At 39.9% G+C, this 19,483-nt stretch overlaps 1 protein-coding gene across 1 annotated transcript in view; it reads left to right on the forward strand.

The window, feature by feature from the left end:
• The window catches only part of sonb (SON DNA and RNA binding protein b), a 35,619-nt gene extending 18,361 nt beyond the window's left edge, over positions 1 to 17,258 (forward strand). Inside the window, exons 10-20 of the mRNA XM_083937658.1 lie at positions 3,176 to 3,348; positions 3,464 to 3,598; positions 5,660 to 5,746; positions 5,851 to 6,060; positions 6,992 to 7,102; positions 7,835 to 7,951; positions 8,057 to 8,204; positions 8,440 to 8,508; positions 9,974 to 10,089; positions 14,818 to 14,919; positions 16,790 to 17,258. Of these exons, the coding sequence (XP_083793784.1) occupies positions 3,176 to 3,348; positions 3,464 to 3,598; positions 5,660 to 5,746; positions 5,851 to 6,060; positions 6,992 to 7,102; positions 7,835 to 7,951; positions 8,057 to 8,204; positions 8,440 to 8,508; positions 9,974 to 10,089; positions 14,818 to 14,919; positions 16,790 to 16,867 (1,346 nt within the window). The 3' untranslated portion in view covers positions 16,868 to 17,258. The remainder of the gene's footprint in view (positions 1 to 3,175; positions 3,349 to 3,463; positions 3,599 to 5,659; positions 5,747 to 5,850; positions 6,061 to 6,991; positions 7,103 to 7,834; positions 7,952 to 8,056; positions 8,205 to 8,439; positions 8,509 to 9,973; positions 10,090 to 14,817; positions 14,920 to 16,789) is intronic.
• The last annotated feature ends 2,225 nt before the right edge of the window (positions 17,259 to 19,483 follow it).

Here is a 19,483-nt window from a genome sequence, read left to right on the forward strand (position 1 = left end):
CACCTTAAAAATGTAACAAGACTTAGAGGGCTCATGTCAGCTCAAGACTTAGAAAAACTTGTCCATGCCTTTATAACCAGTAGGCTAGACTACTGTAATGGTCTCCTTGCAGGTCTTCCCAAAAAAACTGTCAGGCAGCTACAGCTTGTTCAGAACGCTGCTGCTAGAGTTCTAACAAAGACCAAAAAATGTGAGCACATTACACCAATTCTTAAATCATTACACTGGCTTCCTGTACGTCAGAGAATTGATTTCAAAATCCTCCTGCTCACATATAAATCACTTCATGGTCTAGGGCCGAGGTATATCACTGATATGCTCCCACTACATAAGTCTTCTAGATCACTAAGATCCTCTGAGACCAATCTGTTAGTGGTTCGCAGAGTAAACTCAAATCAAGGGAAAGCATCTTTCCGTCATTATGCAACAAACAGCTGGAATAAACTTCCTGAAGATTTGAGACTTTCACCGACTCTGACCACTTTTAAAACTAGACTGAAAACTTTTATGTTCACCTTAGCTTTCTGCTAAATCTTCGCACTTTTAACGTCCGCACTGTTTTGATTATTGTCTATGTTTTTATTCTCTTTGTCTTCCTGTAATGCATTTGAATTCATGACATGTTGTGCTGTGAAGCACTTTGAGTCTGCCTTGTGCATGAAAAGTGCTATACAAATAAAGCTGCCTTGCCTTGCCTTGCCTATTGACCATCACATCCTGCTACAGAGGCTAGAGCATCTAATTGGCATTAAAGGAACCGCACTGAGCTGGTTCAAGTCTTATTTATCAGATAGATTTCAGTTTGTACATGTTAATGACAAATCCTCCATGAACACTAAAGTCAGTCACGGAGTCCAACAGGGTTCTGTACATGGACCGATTCTATTCAACTTATATATGCTTCCCTTTGGAAATATTATAAGGAAGCACTCCATAAACTTTATTGTAATGCTGATGATACACTATTGTATTTGTCGATCAAACCAGAAGAAACCGATCAGTAAGATAAACTTTAATAAAAAGCAATTTCCTGAAGTTATCATTCTTTGCCCCGAAGGCCTCCGAAACTCAATAGATAAAGATATTGTTACTCTTGATGATGTTATGTTGTCCTCCAGCACCACAGTACGGAATCTGGGTGTTATTTTTGATCAGGATATGTCCTCCGATTCTTACATAAAACTAATGACAAGGAGTGCATATTTTCACCTGCGTAATATTGCGAAAATTAGGAACATTGTGTCTCAGAAAGATGCAGAAAAACTAGTCCATGCATTTGTTACATCTAGGCTGGACTACTGCAACTCCTTATTACCAGGCTGCTCCAATAAGTCTGTTAAGAGTCTCCAGTTGGTCCAAAATGCTGTAGCTCGTGTACTAACTAAAACAAATCTAAGAGAACATATTTCTCCTGTTTTAGCTTCTTTGCACTGGCTACCTGTAAAATCTAGAATAGAATTTAAAATCCTTCTCCTTACCTACAAAGCTCTTATTGGTCAGGCTCCATCGTATCTTAAAGAGCTCATAGTACCGTATTACCCGACTTAATCGCTGTACTCTGAGAATGCAGGGCTACTTGTTGTTCCTAGAGTCTCCAAAAGTAGAATGGGAGGCAGAGCCTACAGCTACAAAGCTCCTCTCCTGTGGAACAAACTCCCAAGTGTTATTCTGGAGGCAGACACTGTCCCAATATTTAAGAGTAAACTTAAAACTTTCCTTTTTGATAAAGCTTACAGCTAGGGCTTATGAGCCCTCAGCTATGTTGTTATTTTTAAAGCTGAGTTTGTTCTGCTTAATTATGCTGCGATAGACCTAGTCTGCCGGGGAACAACACTTTTCCTGATACTCTGAGCTTCTCTCCTCTCTGTCTGTATCATTCATGTCTCATCAATGCATGTTACTAATTCAACTTCTTCCCCGGAGTTGTTTGTGCTCTGTCGTCTCGCAGGTCTCTGCTGATCGTGGTGGTGCATGACGCTTCCTGCTGCTTTTATTACTGTTACTCATATATACTATCACTTGTTTAATAAAATATAAAATTTGTAGCCATAAAAACACCATCAGCGGTATGTCTCGCTGTATCATAGCTGCTATTGCCACTACTCATCATTGATCATGTTTGCCACCATAATTACTATCATTTTCATAATCACCTTAGCTGTGCTTGTTTCCACTTTTCTGCTACATTAACTGCCATAACATATAAGTCATATTCACATTACTATCGATATTATTAGAAGTTACTGTTACGCTTTGGTTGCTTGCATCTCTGGAAATGTGTCTGTCTGTCTGTCTCTCTCTGTCCATCTGTGTGTCTTTTCTCTCTTTCTCTCTCCTTTTCTTCCTCCCCAACCGGTCAAGACAGATGTCCGTCCTCCACAGAGCTGGGTCTGTCCGACTTTCCTGCCTGTTATAGGGAAGGTTTTTGTTGCCACCGTACTCTACGGAGGAATTGTTGGGTCTATGTAAATCATAAATAAGTCATAGAGTGTGGTCTTTACCTACTCTGTAAAGTGTCCTGAGATAACTTTTGTTATGATTTGGCATTATAAATAAAATTGAATTGAATTGAATTGAACAGGAAATCGGCCATTTTGAATTGTATGCCCATTTTTGCATGTGTCGTACTTTAACAAACTCCTCCTAGGGATTTAACACGATCATTTTCAAAATCAGCCAGTATCATCTAAAGACATGTCTGATCAAATTATACTCTGCACTTTTTCTTTTTGTTTTTGCTCCGTTTCACCGTAGCTTGGCGTCAAAGGCCTTTTGCCTTCAAAAAGTGTAAAGGCATGACCGTGCGACATGTGCGAGGGCCCGCTCATTGCCGCATGCAGCTTTAATTTCTTTGTGTCTTTGCATTTTTCCTGCCACCACATTAGCAACAGTTCAGGTGGAGAGTGGTCCTGCAGCATGGATATGGCAAAGCTTGACTTCCAAATATAAAAAACAAACAAAAATTCAGATAGATAAATTCAGATGATGTTTTGTGAGAAGCTAATGAGATTAAAGCTGCTAAAATCAGGAAGACACCACATTAGCTGTAGAGAGCATTGTGTCAAAGACCATCCTATATAAGAAACGCAAGCTTATATCCAACTTGAATTCTGGGCTTTATTTTTTTTTTCATCGACCCGATTTCATTGATTGTTCTCTTTCTCCTGTGTCTTAGCCACCATGACAGCAGCCCTGACTAACATGGGCATTTCTTCACTGCTTCCACTGCCCTCCATTACCAACAAGCCGCCTCCTTCCTCCGCCCAGACCAACATCGCTGCTTTGGAGGAAGTGAAGAGGAAAGTGGCAAAGCAGGCCAACAGCATCAGCATTAAGGAGTTTACTGATGTAAGGGTACACTGAAGTGTTGACCATGTATCACCGGGTCGGATGAACAGTTCTCAAGATAAACAAATCCTGTTGTGTGAAAACAGTACTTACTTATCTTTGTGTGTGTTTATAGAAATGCAAGATGATCGTGGACAGTAAAGGAGAGCTGCCCGTGGCACTGCCTCACATTTCAGACGAAGAGGATGATGGGAAACCTTTCGGAGGGTGGGCTCTTCGAGAACAAAAAGCCATCAGCTTCAGCCTCAATGTAACGTCCACACACAGGCTGCGTCTTTATATGAGTTTACATGTTACATGTTTCCTCTAAAAAAAAACAAGCCCCCGCCACAGTGACTTCCTGGTTGATCCAATACAGAAGTGACAAAACTGCAGTTGTCTGATTGGCCACTAGGAGTAGATTGCACAATAGAGCAGTTTCTCATTGACCCCCATGTTAAAGAGGCAGTTTTCACAGCATAATTAAACCTATTTAAGGCTTGGGACAAAAAACATTCTAGTCTGTATTATCTCCATGACAAAGCTGAGAGGGGCGAATTCCTTTTTTACCAGGCTAGTTTTTATTTTATTGGAGGTTAAAATGTATGAATAATTAGGGGCGCGGCCTCTTGAGTGACAGCTAGCTGCTAGCTTTCACTTCACCTCGGAGGTATACGTCAGCCAGATGGACGTATCTCCCTCCCCTCAACGTCACATCAATGCCCTTTTCTGGTAAGAGGGAATGAGGAGGAGTCAAAGTCTGATAAGATGGCGACTGTATGCATGGACAATTGGATCAAGTTGAGAGAACAGACCTCAACGGGTATGCTAAGTCCATTTTCTATACAGTCTATGGTTAAACCCTACCAAGAACACGGTTTATGGGTCTGCAATTCACCTTACAGCTCAGAAATAACAAGGAAATAACCTGACAGTTATTCCACATTAATGAAACATAAAACCATAATCTCATTATACCATTCATCATTCGATTGGCATTATCCCCTTATTATTATTATCTAATAAAAGCGTTGGGAGGAGGGGGGGTGGACACACTCATGCAAGTGTTAAATCTTCAAAGCAATATTGTGGAAGTGTTGTTTTTTTTAATCTTCTGTGCAGATTTTCTAATTTGATGATTTGCATGAAAATGATTGGATGGAAACAGGGCCCGTTCCTCAAATTGCTGCCTTTTTCAATCCCAGGACATTACATGCATAAGTATGCATGAAAAGTATGCGTGTATTATATTATCAAGTAAGGACTTCTCCACTTTGTCCTTATTACAATTCAAAGATATATTATGTAAAATCTACCTACAACTCTGAAAACAGTGTTCACATTTCCAACCTCTAACACTACACACGGCAACATGAAATATAAAGATTAGAATCCTTCAGATATTGTTTTTTTTGTTTGTTTTATTGAGTGACTCTATTTCCAATTTAGACATATATATTTGTCTCATCCAAAATTCATAATATTTTAAAATACACAAAATTTAGCTCCACAGGTTTTCAGTCCTGTTACCCTGACTCGCTCTTCTTTTTAAAACAGGAAGTAGCATCGTCTGAATCCAAAGACCAAAACTAATCTCTCTCACTCTGTATAATTGGTCAATATCCCCACATTACCTAAAATATTTATTAGATGTTATTATTATTTTTAATTTAAGATTCTTTTGGTTAACCACTTGAAATGCTAACAATCCTAATGCCATGTTGCTTCAATTTCACATATTTGCCAGTCCTGTTACCTAAAATGTTTCTTAGATGTTATTATCTTTTATTAATCTAAGATAGTTTTGGTAAGAGCCTTAAAGTGCTAACTATTTTCTGGCTATTAGAATTGATGCTATGTGGCTACATATAATATATTTGATAATTCTGTGACTAAACCTCAATCCTGTTACTTTCAGTCCTGTTACCTAAAATATTTCTTAGATTCTGTTATATTTGTTTTTAATCTAAGATAGTTTTGGTAAGCCACTTGAAGTGCCAACTGTTTTCATGCTATTAGCATTGATGCTATGTGGCTACATTCCATGTGTTTGCTAATTCTATTCTAAAAACTCAGTTATATGAGGATTTTTTTCAGTATGAAACTAGTGCAAATAAATGTAATATCCTGAGATTGACCATTACACATTTTTAGTAGTTGAATGCATGTTATTAGATTCAGATCCTGCTAGCCAGTCAGTGCATTCTTCTTCATTGTTATTGCTACATTTAATGAATGAAAACCTTATAAATGAACTGTAAGTTTAGTGCTGATGCAAATCATTGGATAACAACAACAACTAATTAGCACTCTGTTGTCTCTTTTTCTCCAGAACACTACAGTTCGCCCAGCAGTGCGTAGTGACGCAGGCATGGCCAAGGAGTTTCCTGTGTCTTCAGGGTCCCAACATCGTAAGAAGGTTGGATTTTTATTTATTTTTATTATTTGCCACACAAGGTAAATGTTGTATTTGAAAATGTTGTCATGCAACAAGTGAGTGATGTAACACGTGATGCTGTCCAGGAGGGCGAGGTGCAGGGGGCCTACGGAGAATGGGTCCCAGTTGATAAAACAGCAGACAAAGCTGCAGCGGCCTCCAGAAAAGCCCTGACAACTGTTCCCATAGCGACTGCCCCCTCCTGCTCAGGTGAAACGGCGACAGCACCAGAGGTTGTCGAGCAGCCAGTGCTTGTGCCAGATAATGACAAGGTTTTTCCTGACCCACTACTGCAGGTGAGGCGTTGAAGTATGCTGTGATGATGTGTATGTGTGTGTTATGTGTCCTTAAAGACTTAAAAAGGATTAAAAGGTCTTCAACCCCATATTGCGAGGTATAGCCTTTATATATTTATTTGCCCAAAGAGGTTGAATGCTAAAGTTTGCATGAATTGCGTCGGCGTGTGGTCTGTGTAATATATTTATGGAATCCTGTTAGATTTGACATCTCAAAAGGACAGGTTAGTCACATGCGCTTATTAATTAATCTGAATTATGTTGTGTTCACAGTGGCCCAAGGAGTTATCAAAAACTCATTCTCAAGTGTGTTGCTAATGTAACTGGTTAGAAGTGGAGGTGGTGATGAGGTCTTAAATTTAACTATGGGATTCCTGCAATCACCCTAAGTTCCAACCACTGGGTTTTGCACATTCCGCAGTTTTTGAGAAACAGCGCCACCCATCTAGCCTTATGAGACCATCCTCATCTTGGGAGGTCCATTGTATTTTAATCGCACAAATTTGGAGAAGTTTGCCAAGTGAATGGCCAGTCAGTGTTGGTTTTAAGGTGGGTTTGAGTGTGACACAACACACGCAAATCCGACCTGATCTAGACAACCTTTCAGACAGCTGTAGCCCTAATTCTGTTAGCCGCTTGCTTACGCTTTTTTGGATCCTTCTGTTGGATTGCCTCGGCACACCGAGCTGCTGCTAGGGGTGGCGCTGTGGCAAAACAGCACATCATGTCAGGTGCAGAGACATACCCTCTCTCTCTCTCTCTCTCTCTCTCTCTCTCCCTCTCTCTCTCTCTCTCTCTCTCTCTCTCTCCTCTCTCTCTCTCTCTCTCTCTCTCTCTCTCTCTCTCTCTCTCTCTCTCTCTCTCTCTCTCTCTCTCTCTCTCTCTCTCTCTCTCTCTCTCTCTCTCTCTCTCTCTCTCTCTCTCTGTGCAGCCAGTAGATATCTCTCAGGCTGTAACTGAGAGAATCAAAGCTCAGAGGCGATTGGCTGAGAATCCCTACGATGTCAATGCCATCTGCATGCTGAGCCGGGCACAAGAACAGGTATAATTCACATATTTTCAAAGTTCCCCTCCACTCAAAAGTGTGTTTTTCTCCCCTATTCTGTCCTCTAAAATGGAATTGCAACTTCGATGTCAGTCTATTGAAGCCCTCAGACTTACATGGTTAATCTGTGGATAACTTATTTCAAGCATCACACCCTTGTAATGTCTCCTGATAGTAAACATTTTGAAAGTCTAGAAGAGCGACACTATTAAATTATTTAATCCACTTTCAAGTTAGCTGGAGCACTAAACAGCTATTGCGGACATTGCAACGTAAACACAGCGTTTTAGAAAATTCTAAAGCCAAACAACTACGAGATGAATTTCGACCATAATACATTTGATTCGACACAGAAAAAGATTTGGAAAACAGAAGAAAAAGCAAAGGTAAAAGACTGTGTACATAACCGTAGAGTTCAACGGCAGCAGCTCACTAGCTGTTTGCGAGGGCAGTCAACATTTCCATGGCAACAGCAAGCTGTACCAATCAGAGATGTCACTATTATTATTATATCAACACGAGTCATTTCACTCAAAAAATGTCTCCACTGAATTAAAGATGTCTCGTTTGCCATGTAAGCCAATGGGAAAAAAATATTTGACGGCCAGGTAGTTGCAGTTCCACAATTTGGCCACTATGTCAAATTGTCTTCAAAGCATGGCGCTTTTCTTGATTAGAATATCATTTCTGAGACTTATTCTATCTGATGGAAATACCCTGATTGAATAGGTGGATGCGTGGGCCCAGTCCAACACGGTCCCCGGCCTTTTCACTGGTTCGACTGGAGCCCAGGTCCTCAGCTCAGAGGAGCTTTCAACCAGCGGACCACAAGCATGGTTGAAGAAGGTAAGATGCACCCGAATACAACCTCATACAAACAGGAATACAAAATAATTTTGATGATCACGATTATCTTTCTTCCCTCACTGTGTCTGCCTGTGTCTCGGTTAGGACCAGTTCCTCAGGGCAGCTCCGGTATCCGGGGGTGTCGGGGAGTTCCTGATGAGAAAGATGGGCTGGAAGACGGGAGAGGGCCTGGGGAGGAACCGCGAGGGTACCGTGGAGCCAATCATTATTGACTTCAAGGTCGACCGCAAAGGTTTGAGGCCACAGAACACTGGACCAACAGCTTAAATACCGATTTTAAGAATGATCATTGACAATCTGCTAGCGTGCGAGGGACGTTCTAGGGAGGGGCTTAGCCAACGGTCAGTTACAATTGTCCAGGACAGGATAGATTATTTCCAGGATATTTAGTCATATCAATCAATTTCCAGTTGTTTCTATGCGGCGCGGAAGCCCTGCTGATACTTTACTCTTTGTTTGTGTTGCAGGACTTGTCGCTGAAGGAGAGAAGCCACAGAAGCAGACGGGAGGACTGGTGGTGACCAAGGATCTAATGGGTAAAAGATGCACTGTAATAATTTTAAGTTATTGCGGGATAATAAGAATATAAATAGTGGAAGATAATACTAAGTTGGAATATGTTTCCAGAAGGACATTTTTCTAAATGCTTGTTGAAGTAAACCGTATTGTCAATGAAGGGTGCTTAACTATAATATGTGCTAGAATATAGTAAATAAAACAGCACACAAGGTTTCGAAACAACATGTCTATAAAAACACTCAGGTTTAAAAAAATATAAATATATGTGTATGCATTAATTTATTCCACTTTATGTCCACTTAGAGATATATATATGTATATACAATTGAATTTGATGTGAACAGGATCATAAATAAAGGTATAAAAGATTATAAAAAGACTAACAACATAAACAGAAAATGTATTAAATGGACTAACCCTTGTAAATATATTTGACTCGTAAAAAAGTTTTTGTTGGATTTTTGTCAACATTTTGACAATAGTTTTGTCATTTTTATTTATGATGGCAAGTTTCCCTCTATATCACTTAATTCCATATGGAAAAAAAATATATAAATGTATATATATATATATATATATATATATATATATATATAGCTGGCATTAGGGTTGGTCCCTCCGCATAAATCCTAATTATTTAATTAACTTTTCAAGAAATACTAATTTATTTTACCCAACAAAAGCCACTCCAATATAACATGTTCATATTATCAGATTATCAATAAGTGAATAAAATATATAAAAGCCAATGGAAGATGAGTGTATGAACAAAAGGGAGTATATAGTATGTTATATAGTATGTCTAATATGTAGTATGTAGTATTTCTATTAAATAAATTGGAATGGATCCATCCTAATATTTTTCATTTACACCGGTCAGGTCTTTACTTTTTAATACATCTACATACGGTAGATCGCGTTGCTCATCTCCCTGGCGTATAATTTGTGGCAGGCCTTGCATATGTATGTGCATATGATGTTTAAAACTACAAAATACACAGAGCTACCACAGAGCTGCAGCCCTGAAAAGCCACTGAAGCCTTTCAAGCCGGGAGGTGCTGCAGTGGAAAAGCGAAACCCTTCCGTGCCGAGTCGAGTCGAGCCAGCGTCACTCTGAGGAAAAACTCTGTCAGCCCACTTCAGTAGATACACTAGACTTTCTTCTATTTTCTGAGGGTTTGTCATGCATAGCCAGAATTATATTTTTATTATTTTATTATATTTATTTTATGGCTTTTGAAGTTTTCCTTCTGAAAAACTTTTTTTAATAGGGGGACTCCATCGTCACAAGCTTATAACTACGGGTTTTAGTTTTGCTGCTTAAATGTCCCACCATATTTGCTGCAGAGACTTAACTGCGCGCATTGAAACTGAACGCAGCTTCTGATCATGAAGTAAATCACTTCCTCAACTTCCTCACATTATGTCAGAGGGATGTTTGTGTGCCCATTCATCTAATTCTGCCCTTTTATCTGTGCACAGGGAAGCACCCGGTGTCTGCGCTCATTGAGTTGTGTAACAAGAAACGAATAATGCAGCCAGACTTTGTCATGGTTCACCACAGTGGTCCCGACCACCGCAAGAACTTCCTCTTCAAGGTGAGTTTGTTACTGGACAGTACAGCGGCAAAATTTTAGAAAGGAAATGTGATAGAGCACGAAAAAGAGAAGCACAATGATTGAAAGAACAGTGAAAATTCCTAAATTGACAGGATTTTTTCAAGCTTGCAGACTCTTTTGTTCTAGCTGGGTTTTTTTCTGATAAAGCATGATAAATAGGGGCCCAAACAAACAGTACCCTAGGGGCCCATGACCACCTCAATCTGCCACTGGGGGTAGGCCTATTTGGTGTGTTAACCTAACAGGGATGGGTGTGTGTGTTTGTTTGTGTTTGAGTGTGCGCGTATTCGTGACGGGGAGAGAAAGAGAGACGAGATGTGTGTTGTAGGCAATACACTCGCAGTTTACCATGAATAGGTTTACTATTTAAACATTTCACAGTGGTGCATAAAACTTTGTGACACACGTGTTTAAACAGGTTTAGAGACAAATAGATTCATTTAGAAAATGAATTAGAGATAGATATTATCAGGAAGACTCAAACAAAACTATAAAGACTGATCAGGTAGGTGACGTTATGTTGAAGAGTCAACACTAAACACAGAAGCATTTACGAGGACAGCTAACATTACCCATTCTCTTCCTCTAACTACGGCAACCGCCCTTTTTAAACCGGAACAGCAGCACTCGTTGAAGTGGCGTCAACAAGGGACTACTTTCGGCTCAGACGCTGAATCATCCATGTCATTCTGTTATAGTAGAACTTTTCTAGGTAAAAGTGGACACATTGGACTGTTTTGGCCTCTTTTTAAGTGTGAAATGATCCCAAACCTATTCTCTGCCTTTTCAGGACGTAGTGGTGTGCATCCGCAAAAACGGTCCGTGTGGAACAATGATCCTTGCGCTGAACAGGCAGCAGAACGCGCAAAATAGGAATTAAACGAATCAGGCAGAGATTCTGCCTCGATTTATTTTTGTAATTACTCAATTAGACCTACAGTGGGCCTTAAAATAGAACAAGTAAACTTGGTTTTGGGTGTTGTCTGTGTTTAAATCCCAGGACTTTGGCCCTCTCACAGTGTGTTTTAACTTCCTCACACTTCACTAGAACATTTTGGTCGCCTAAAAATGTGTTGATCAGCGTTCAGTTGCACCTTGCTAACAAAGCTAACGTTAGCTAGCGCCGGGGTTAGCTGGTAACAAGTGAAACTGGTGATTTTTAACTGCCTAAAAAAACAGCATTTTCCCACTTTAGTGTTTAGCTTAGCGTAACGCCATTTAAACGACAGACATAAACAGCCTGAAGCTGCTAAGCGCTGATCACCAGCCCCGCTATTTTGTCCAAATATGGTCATGTTCGGTTTCAAAAAACCAAGAGGGAGATTGCCAATATGCCGATCTCTCAGCTTCCAAACTGCAGTTTTAAGTGGGATTTCACAATACCAGGTCTTGTGGATTAGTGTATCGGATAGATTCAACTTCTGGAGCCCCGTGGAATGTGAGAATGAGACTCAGGAGGCAAAGGTTAAAAATGTAAAAGTAATGCCGGCTTTGGATAGAAAAAATGAATTGAATAAACAAGAATAAACAGATAGATAAATAAATAAGTTAAAACAAGACAAACAAAATTATCGGAAAAACAAAACAAATAGATATTACAGAAAATAATATCCGATTATTATATCTAATTTAGCTAAATATTCTAATTTTGGTGCACCCTAATATCTTGAATTCTATGTTTCACTTTCAAATTTAAGTTTCTATGATCCAATATAACAGTATTCAATAAACCAAAGGAAAAAAATAAATCAGCAATTAAAATACATCACAAACCCCATTCACTTGAGGAGGATTAACCTACAGAACGGCCATGCATTTCCAATTCCAGAAGAAGAAAAAAAAGTGTAGGTCCAGTGTAAAATATAAGTGTGGGGAATTGTGTGACAGGGCTGAGTGTTAGGGTGTTTAGATGCTGGGCCTCCCACACCAGAGAGTGTAGCAGGACCTGTCCAGTGAGCACAGGATATCTGGGGTTCACTTCACTCTAGAGAAAGTGGGTGGCTCGCCATCGCTTCACTTCACGTCACTAGAAGGTCCCAACAAACAAACTAAATCCAAAAGAACAAAGAAAACCGACAGGGTCAGAGAAATATCATCGGTTATTTAGTAATACATTTCATCCTTCACTGTTACCATCGTAACAGAACAATATGCAGTACTGCACATATTGGCTAATTGTTTCTTGTAAATAACACTTTTTAACGGCTGTATTCAGTATAACACAATCATGAACTAATTTAAGTCTAAAATAAAACTAAATCATTCAGTAAATCCAATAATCATGCTCACAGATATCTGTGCTCGGGGAGGCACAAGCACAAAACAGCTCTGGTACCCGGTATAGCCATAGTGGTTCTAAACAAAAAGTAAACTAATAAAACAAATGTACTTTCCGTTACATTACAAGGTAACACATTGTTTGTGGATTATGCCTTGCTGCTGAAAGCAGAGGAGGGGGGAGTTGTTCGTCAAACAGACAAACAGACGAGCTAACAGTAGTAAGAGCCAAGAGCAGTAACTGCTACAAACATTAGCAGACGAGCTAAGGGTAGTTAAGAGCAAAGAGCAGTTGTTTTTTTTAAGTTTATTGAGCAGGGACAAATGCATTGTTCATTGTTTCATATAAAATATAAAATAGATGCCATGCATACAGGTTTCTAGTCGAAAATAATTTGCAACCCCTGTCCCTGGTTAGGCCTTTACTAAAAGATACACAGACAAAGTTCAATACAATACACACGTTAGAATACAGAACATCAAATACAACACACATAAAGGACAACAATTTTTGTGCGTGCACTTGTTCATGTGTGTGTACTTGCCCTGTGTTTGAGGGTTAGCGTTCACAGGTGTTTTTCAGTTTCAACCATTGTTTTACTTGTGTGTTAAAAATCTTGAGCTCTGTCAGTGTTTGATGTCCAGTGGTGATGTATTCCACAGTTTGGTGCCTAATGCTGTGAAGGATGATTGTCCTAATGTTGGTCTACGTTTCACTGTTATACAATTTCCACTTGTTACACCCCTGATTCTGATGCTGCTGTTTTGTTTGTTTACCAGTTGGCTGAGTATTTCTGGAGAAAGGTTGTTCACACACATAAAAACAAGTTTTAAAAATGAAAAGCTTACAAAGCTGTCAAAACCCAGTTAATTATATTTCTTGAGGATTTGGCAGTGGTGCCATTTAACAGGTTTCTGGTCTATTATTTTAATTAGATGTTTGTATAATGATTTTATTGATTTCGCTGTTGTTTGGTTGGCTTGGCCCCAGATGGTTATACAATATGACAAGTGGGAAAAAATCATGGCATGCATAAATTGTTGTGCTGCCTTGAGAGGTATTTATGGTCTTATAAGGCAAAAGTTGGTCTTGACAGTTTTGCATAGCTTCTTAACATGTCTATTGAATTCAAGCTGAGAATCTAAAATAACAACTAAAAATTCGAACTCATCTACTTGATCTATATCGTTATTCTTTACTCCAGAATTTTTCTTTACTTTTTCCTCTTGAATTGAAAAGCACATTGACACTGCCTTTTTATAATTTAAAGTCAAATGATTGTTTCTGAGCCACTGTGATACACCAGACATCTCCTCTGATAGAGTTTTAGCTGCCAACTGAGGAGGATTTGCAGACACAAATACCACTGTGTTGTCCTCATACAATTGGCATCTGGCTCTTTTGCAACTGTCAGGTAAATCTTTAATATATAAACTAAAAACTAAAGGACCTAATATTGAAGTTATAATATTGAAGTTATGACTACAAACATTAGCAGACGAGCAAATGGTTGTTTAGAGCAAACAGCCGTTACCACATCTACCGGATCATTAACTCACTCGCTGACGGCTCATTTGCCTTCTGTAGACTCTGTTTTCACTGAATTTATCGTTTTCTTTCTTTCTCACTTGGCTCACTTTTTCAAAACTCTGTTCCGGGCGCAATGGTTAGTGCAGTCGCCCCATGTAAAGAGGCTGAAAGTCCTCGAGGCAGCGACCGGGGGTTCGACTCCCACCTGTGGCCCTTTGCTGCATGTCTCCCTCTCTCTCATCCCATTTCCTGTCTGTCCTATCTAATAAAGGCTTGAAAGCTGCCAAAAAAATAATCTTGAAAAAACAAACTCTGCTCCTATTTGATGCTCTCTGCGTAAACTAACGATCACGTTCACACACATACACAACACACTCAAAACAAACTGTGGCTTAACTGTGTTTACAGTTGTCTGATTGGCATATCTGACCTGATGCATTCAGGGGACAGAAAAACATGCGGAAATTGATACTGGACAAGACCATACAAGCAGTTCTCTTATTAAACTAAGCAATTAATAATACATTAATTACATTTTTTTTTCTTTTTTGTGATTTATTTATGTAGCCCAATATATTAAAGGGTTTACACAGTCCACAAACCAACGGTCGATGTCACGTTTGCTACGTCTGACTTTATTATACAGTCTGTGGTTTTGGTTTGGAGTTTGGAGTGGGTTTAGAACATTGTGATGGAAGTATATGACGGGTGCTCAATAATGTCCCATAAGTTTCAGCAGCAATTTCATAACAACCAATACCATTTGTTGTACTTAAAAAAAAGATGCATAAGATTTGCTTCCCTCCCCTATTATCACTGTTTTCATTCACATGCTGTTTTTCATTTATTGTATCGTCTATAGGTTCAAGTCTGACATTTTAATGTTGTGTTGTCTCCAGGTCACAGTGAATGGCGTGGACTACCAACCCCAGACAGCTAGTCCCAATAAGAAACACGCCAAGGCCATGGCAGCTACAGTTGCACTGCAGGCTATGGGAGAGGTAATATTGAAAATAATGCAAGTATTTGCATATCCTGAAGAAAACGCATGTAAAGTGTCGCATCTGCTGTAAGAGTGGTGATTCACGTCAGACTGTATAAAAATTGGACGTAGCATCTCGGTCGATGTGCGTTCTCTCACCTTGATCCAATTGTTCTCGCCTCTGGGAGCCGCTATCTTGTCAGACTTTGACTCCTCATTTCCTCTTACCAAAAAAGGACATTGATGTGACGTTGGGGGGAGGGAGATACGTCCATCTGGCTGCCGTATACTGGATTACCCAAATTAGCACCACCGCCCGGGAGCTAGGCTAACAGCACATGCTACTAGCTAAACAGGAGTGGGAGTCAATGTGGAGTTTTTTTCCGGGAACGGGAGTCTTATTTTTATTTTTGAATAGGAACATGATTTTTAGACGGTAGAGACTGACACGGGAGGTAAGTCTGTAGCAGAGTCAAGTGCAGGCAGCATTTATGATCTGTGATTTAAACTGATATTTAACATAGTACCGTGCTCATAGACTGTAAAACACCAACCCTCACAGCTCGAATCCTCCCGCTGCTACAGATTAACATCTAGTGTATGTGCTATCGTATTGCAAGTCATGGTGCAAGTGCGGCTATTTAATTAGCATAAAGAGCTAAAACATCAACACATCTGTTGGTTCAATTGATTGAAGAGCAAACCATCTTGTCACTTATGGAAACACCACCCCACGATTGACCACAGTCCAGGTCGAGAGGATGGACTTAACATGCTAATGATACTAATCCTGACAACTAGCCTAAGAGCAGAATTGAGGGTGTTGTCATGGAGATATGACCTAAACATACAGACTATAATGTTTTTTTGTCCCAGGCCTTAAATGGGTTTAATTATGCTGTGAAAACGGCCTGTTTAACATGGGTGTCAATAAGAAATTGCTCTATTATGAAACATGCCCCTAGTGGACACTCGACGAATTGACATTTTTGGCACTTCCTTATTGGATCAACCAGGAAGTTGCTGTTGTTGGGACTTGATTAACATCTGGAGATACCACCCAAAGTGCATCCCAATGATATGGTGGGGTTTTATTAATGGTCACAAGGTTGAGCCACTAGTGCCATGCTTCAATATGCCATGCACCTTTCATCGTTTTAAACACAATGGAAATATTAATAGTAGCATGTTATATTGTTACTTTAGAACCGTATCTAATGCAACACAACATTCCCAAATTTCGTAGCAATCCAGTTGAGTGCTTTAGGCCACGCCGTCAAATGTTTGGTAACCAATTACAGACAAACGGTAGCCTAGGTGTACCCATGCTGCTTTGCACGCAATTTCATTTTGCCCTGCTCAGGCTGGATTCCAAGGATCGGATTTTGCCTCAGCGAAGGAACCAATCACAGAACAGGGAAGGAGGGCGAGACGATGACAACATCCATGAGACACACCTTCCTCGTCGCATTTCTATCGCTATACATATGTCTGCTGGTATAATTGATACGATTCGCTACGCGCTACGTACAGACACATTTGATGGATATCCGTAGCGCCCAATAAACGGCTCTGGTCAATTGTAAACCATGCTTCAAATATGGGAAAATGAATTGGTGGTCGCGTTAGCCGGGCTAGACAAACGGTAAGCAATATCAAAAAGCAAACTTGTTTCGGGGGTGATATTTATATGGCGTGTACCAAATTTGGTGAAGTTTAAATCAATTATGTTCCAATAGAGGCAAAAGTTTGTCCTATACTTCGGTTGATACCTGTTACTTTCACAAGGCCTCCAATAAAGAGGATTGACAGCACTAGTACTAGATTATAATGAAATATCAGTGTATTTCTGCCTGTTTATATTCAGTTGTGCTTTGCCTTGTCCCTAGGTCCCCGTTGATGGACCAGGACTGTACACTGGCCCCGTCTTCACTGCTGCGTCCACTGGCCCCCTGTTCTCTACATAGACCACACAATAGTGGGACTGACACTCATTGGTTGCGGAACACGGACCGGTTCATTATTTCAACTCTGGTGACTCATTTAATCAGTATACAAAGAAATTGTAACTCTGTACGCAGGACAGTGAGAACTATGGACACCAGTCTTCATGTGATACAGTATCTTTGCATGGAAGCAACCTGTGACTGAATTTCTACCCACACTGTCACATTTTCTTTTAAAGTCAGTACGATTTGCCTGGAAAGAATCATCTAATTAAAAGTGGATGGCATATATGTATGTATGACATGTATACTATAGTAGCATTTCAGCCTGATATTAGCTGACCATTACTTTAGTCTAACCCTAGACCAGTCACAAGTTTGGCTGCAGTGGATTTGTCATTGGTCACAGCAGGCGTTTAAATGAAAAGATTATCTGTAAATGATTGTGTCTTCTTCTTTTCTGTTTATCGAGATGTTACATTTTTGGCCTGGCCTCATTCTAACAAAAATATTTCTGATGCTAGAGGTTGTTAAATGTTGTGAAACTAACCCTCTAAATATGTGTAAACAGAATAAAGATTATATTTATGTTATGTAGTAGATGAAGCCACATTATGTATGTTAGCAATGGCAACAATGCCTAGTTGAATGTGATGTTTACATGCTTTCATGTTTCAAAATCATTATTTTTCTATCAGTCTGAATATCCCTGTATTCACCCTCTGTAATGCCCGGTTTTAGCGCCTGTCTCTTTAAGACCCCCCCCTCCTGAAAAGCCCAGTCTGCTCCAATTGGTCGGTGTCTCTGCATCATCATTGCATTCAGGGAATGACTTCAACGTCACTATAGCAGCACTTTCTACCTATATATATAGTTAAGTCAGACGTCCTGATGGCTCATTTAAAGGCACAGTTTCTGAATACTGTCTGTGTGTATTTCTCTGTGGATCCAGTGTTTTGATACTTTCACTGTATTTATACAGAACCTCAACCTGCTTTATAATCAACAAAAGACATGGAAATTTCACTTTTTATAACATGGAACCTTGTCACCAAAGGTCCCTCATTTATAAGATTTCACCTGTTTTCCCAGCACCCCCTGCCCACGAAAACCAAGTACCCTAACCAATCAACAGGGGTTACTAATGCAATGACATCATCTATCACCATATTCCACTGCTTGTGGAGAGGCATATTTTACTCTTCTGTTCTTATTCGAGGTGTAGGTGAAAAAAGGTCACCTTTGTGATTTCTGTAAAGGTTCTCTGAAGTAACTTCACTGAGATAACATTAGCCAGCAAGCTGTAACTTAGCTACGCTGCATCGATTTGGCATTCCTTTCTTACATAAAGTATGATTTATATACATATATGTGTGTGTGTGTGTGTGTGTGTATGTGGTTGTACATTATCCACTCAAGACAGTATTTTGCTATATTAGCTAGCTAGCATTTCGGCCGTATTAAGAAAGGTTTTGTTGCTGTTACAGGACGGTGGCCTGGAGACAGACCTGAGGTTGGCCTCCATCCTGTAATGGCAGCAAACGGGGAGCGGAAGCACAGCATGTGTGGACTCCAGTGGCGGCTGCTAGTCTTTCAAGGAGGGGAAGCTAATTTTTCCGGCCTACATCATAAATGTGTTTGTTTATTTATATGTAAATTCTACCCTTCGTTTCAAGAAAATGATCTGTGACCTTGTCGTACCAACTAGGTGTCTTTTCCAGGGACTTACAGTGGTGTCTTTTCCAGGACCAGTGTCCTCTCAATGGCAGCAGAGCTAGGCTGCTTAAACGGCCTTGGCCCAGCTGGAGCTGCTGCGCCAGGCTACTGTGAAGTGGGCCTGCATATGTCTGTGTGAACTTTTGTATTCAATAAAGGAGAGGGGGGTTGATTATTAATTATTGGTTATTAATAATGCTTTAAAAACAGGAGATCTGAAAAATCTGAGTAATTAAGTGAATATTTTTCCAGCCAAATTAAATTGTTTACACTATAGTCATCCTTTCAACCGGCATTTCATTCTGGTACTTTTGTTGTCCCAAATAATTGACTCCTAGCTTTACAGAGATTGTACAAAAGCGATTACGTTTGTCCATGAATATTTGATATGAGATGGGAGTTTACAGTAAATTTCAATTTCTCAGCACTGAAGAGTTACATGTGTGGTCTATGGAGTTGACTTCTTGCTTCCTTGTTGGATATTTTTGGCCAACTGAAAGGTTAAGTTGGACTTACACAAAAAAACTGAAAAGCCCGGTCACCTTAAGAGAAACCATAGACAACTATTGCTAAGTAGCACACAAAACCAAGTAGCATGAGAGCTGCAGAGCTCACCTAGCGATGCCCCTTTCCTCAACGCTTAGGAGGTCGCACCTCCACGGGTGTAATGTGTCACTGGTACTCCCATCCCCTTCATGCCTGGCCTTTGACAGTGTTCTACCCTGACCCTTCTGTCTTTTAGGTTCCTATCTATCACAGAGTGAGCTGAAACAATGGTGATTGATTATATGACCCACTAATGAAAGCACTTGTTGCTTCTTTGCTGAGTATTCCAATCTGTATTGTGTCTGTGGAGACATAGCCTCTCTAAATGTAAATACGCCGCCATGTTAGTGACGCAGCTGACAGCGGGCACTTAAA

Source organism: Echiichthys vipera, assembly GCF_963691815.1.
Source record: "Echiichthys vipera genome assembly, chromosome: 23".
Taxonomy (NCBI): domain Eukaryota; kingdom Metazoa; phylum Chordata; class Actinopteri; order Perciformes; family Trachinidae; genus Echiichthys; species Echiichthys vipera.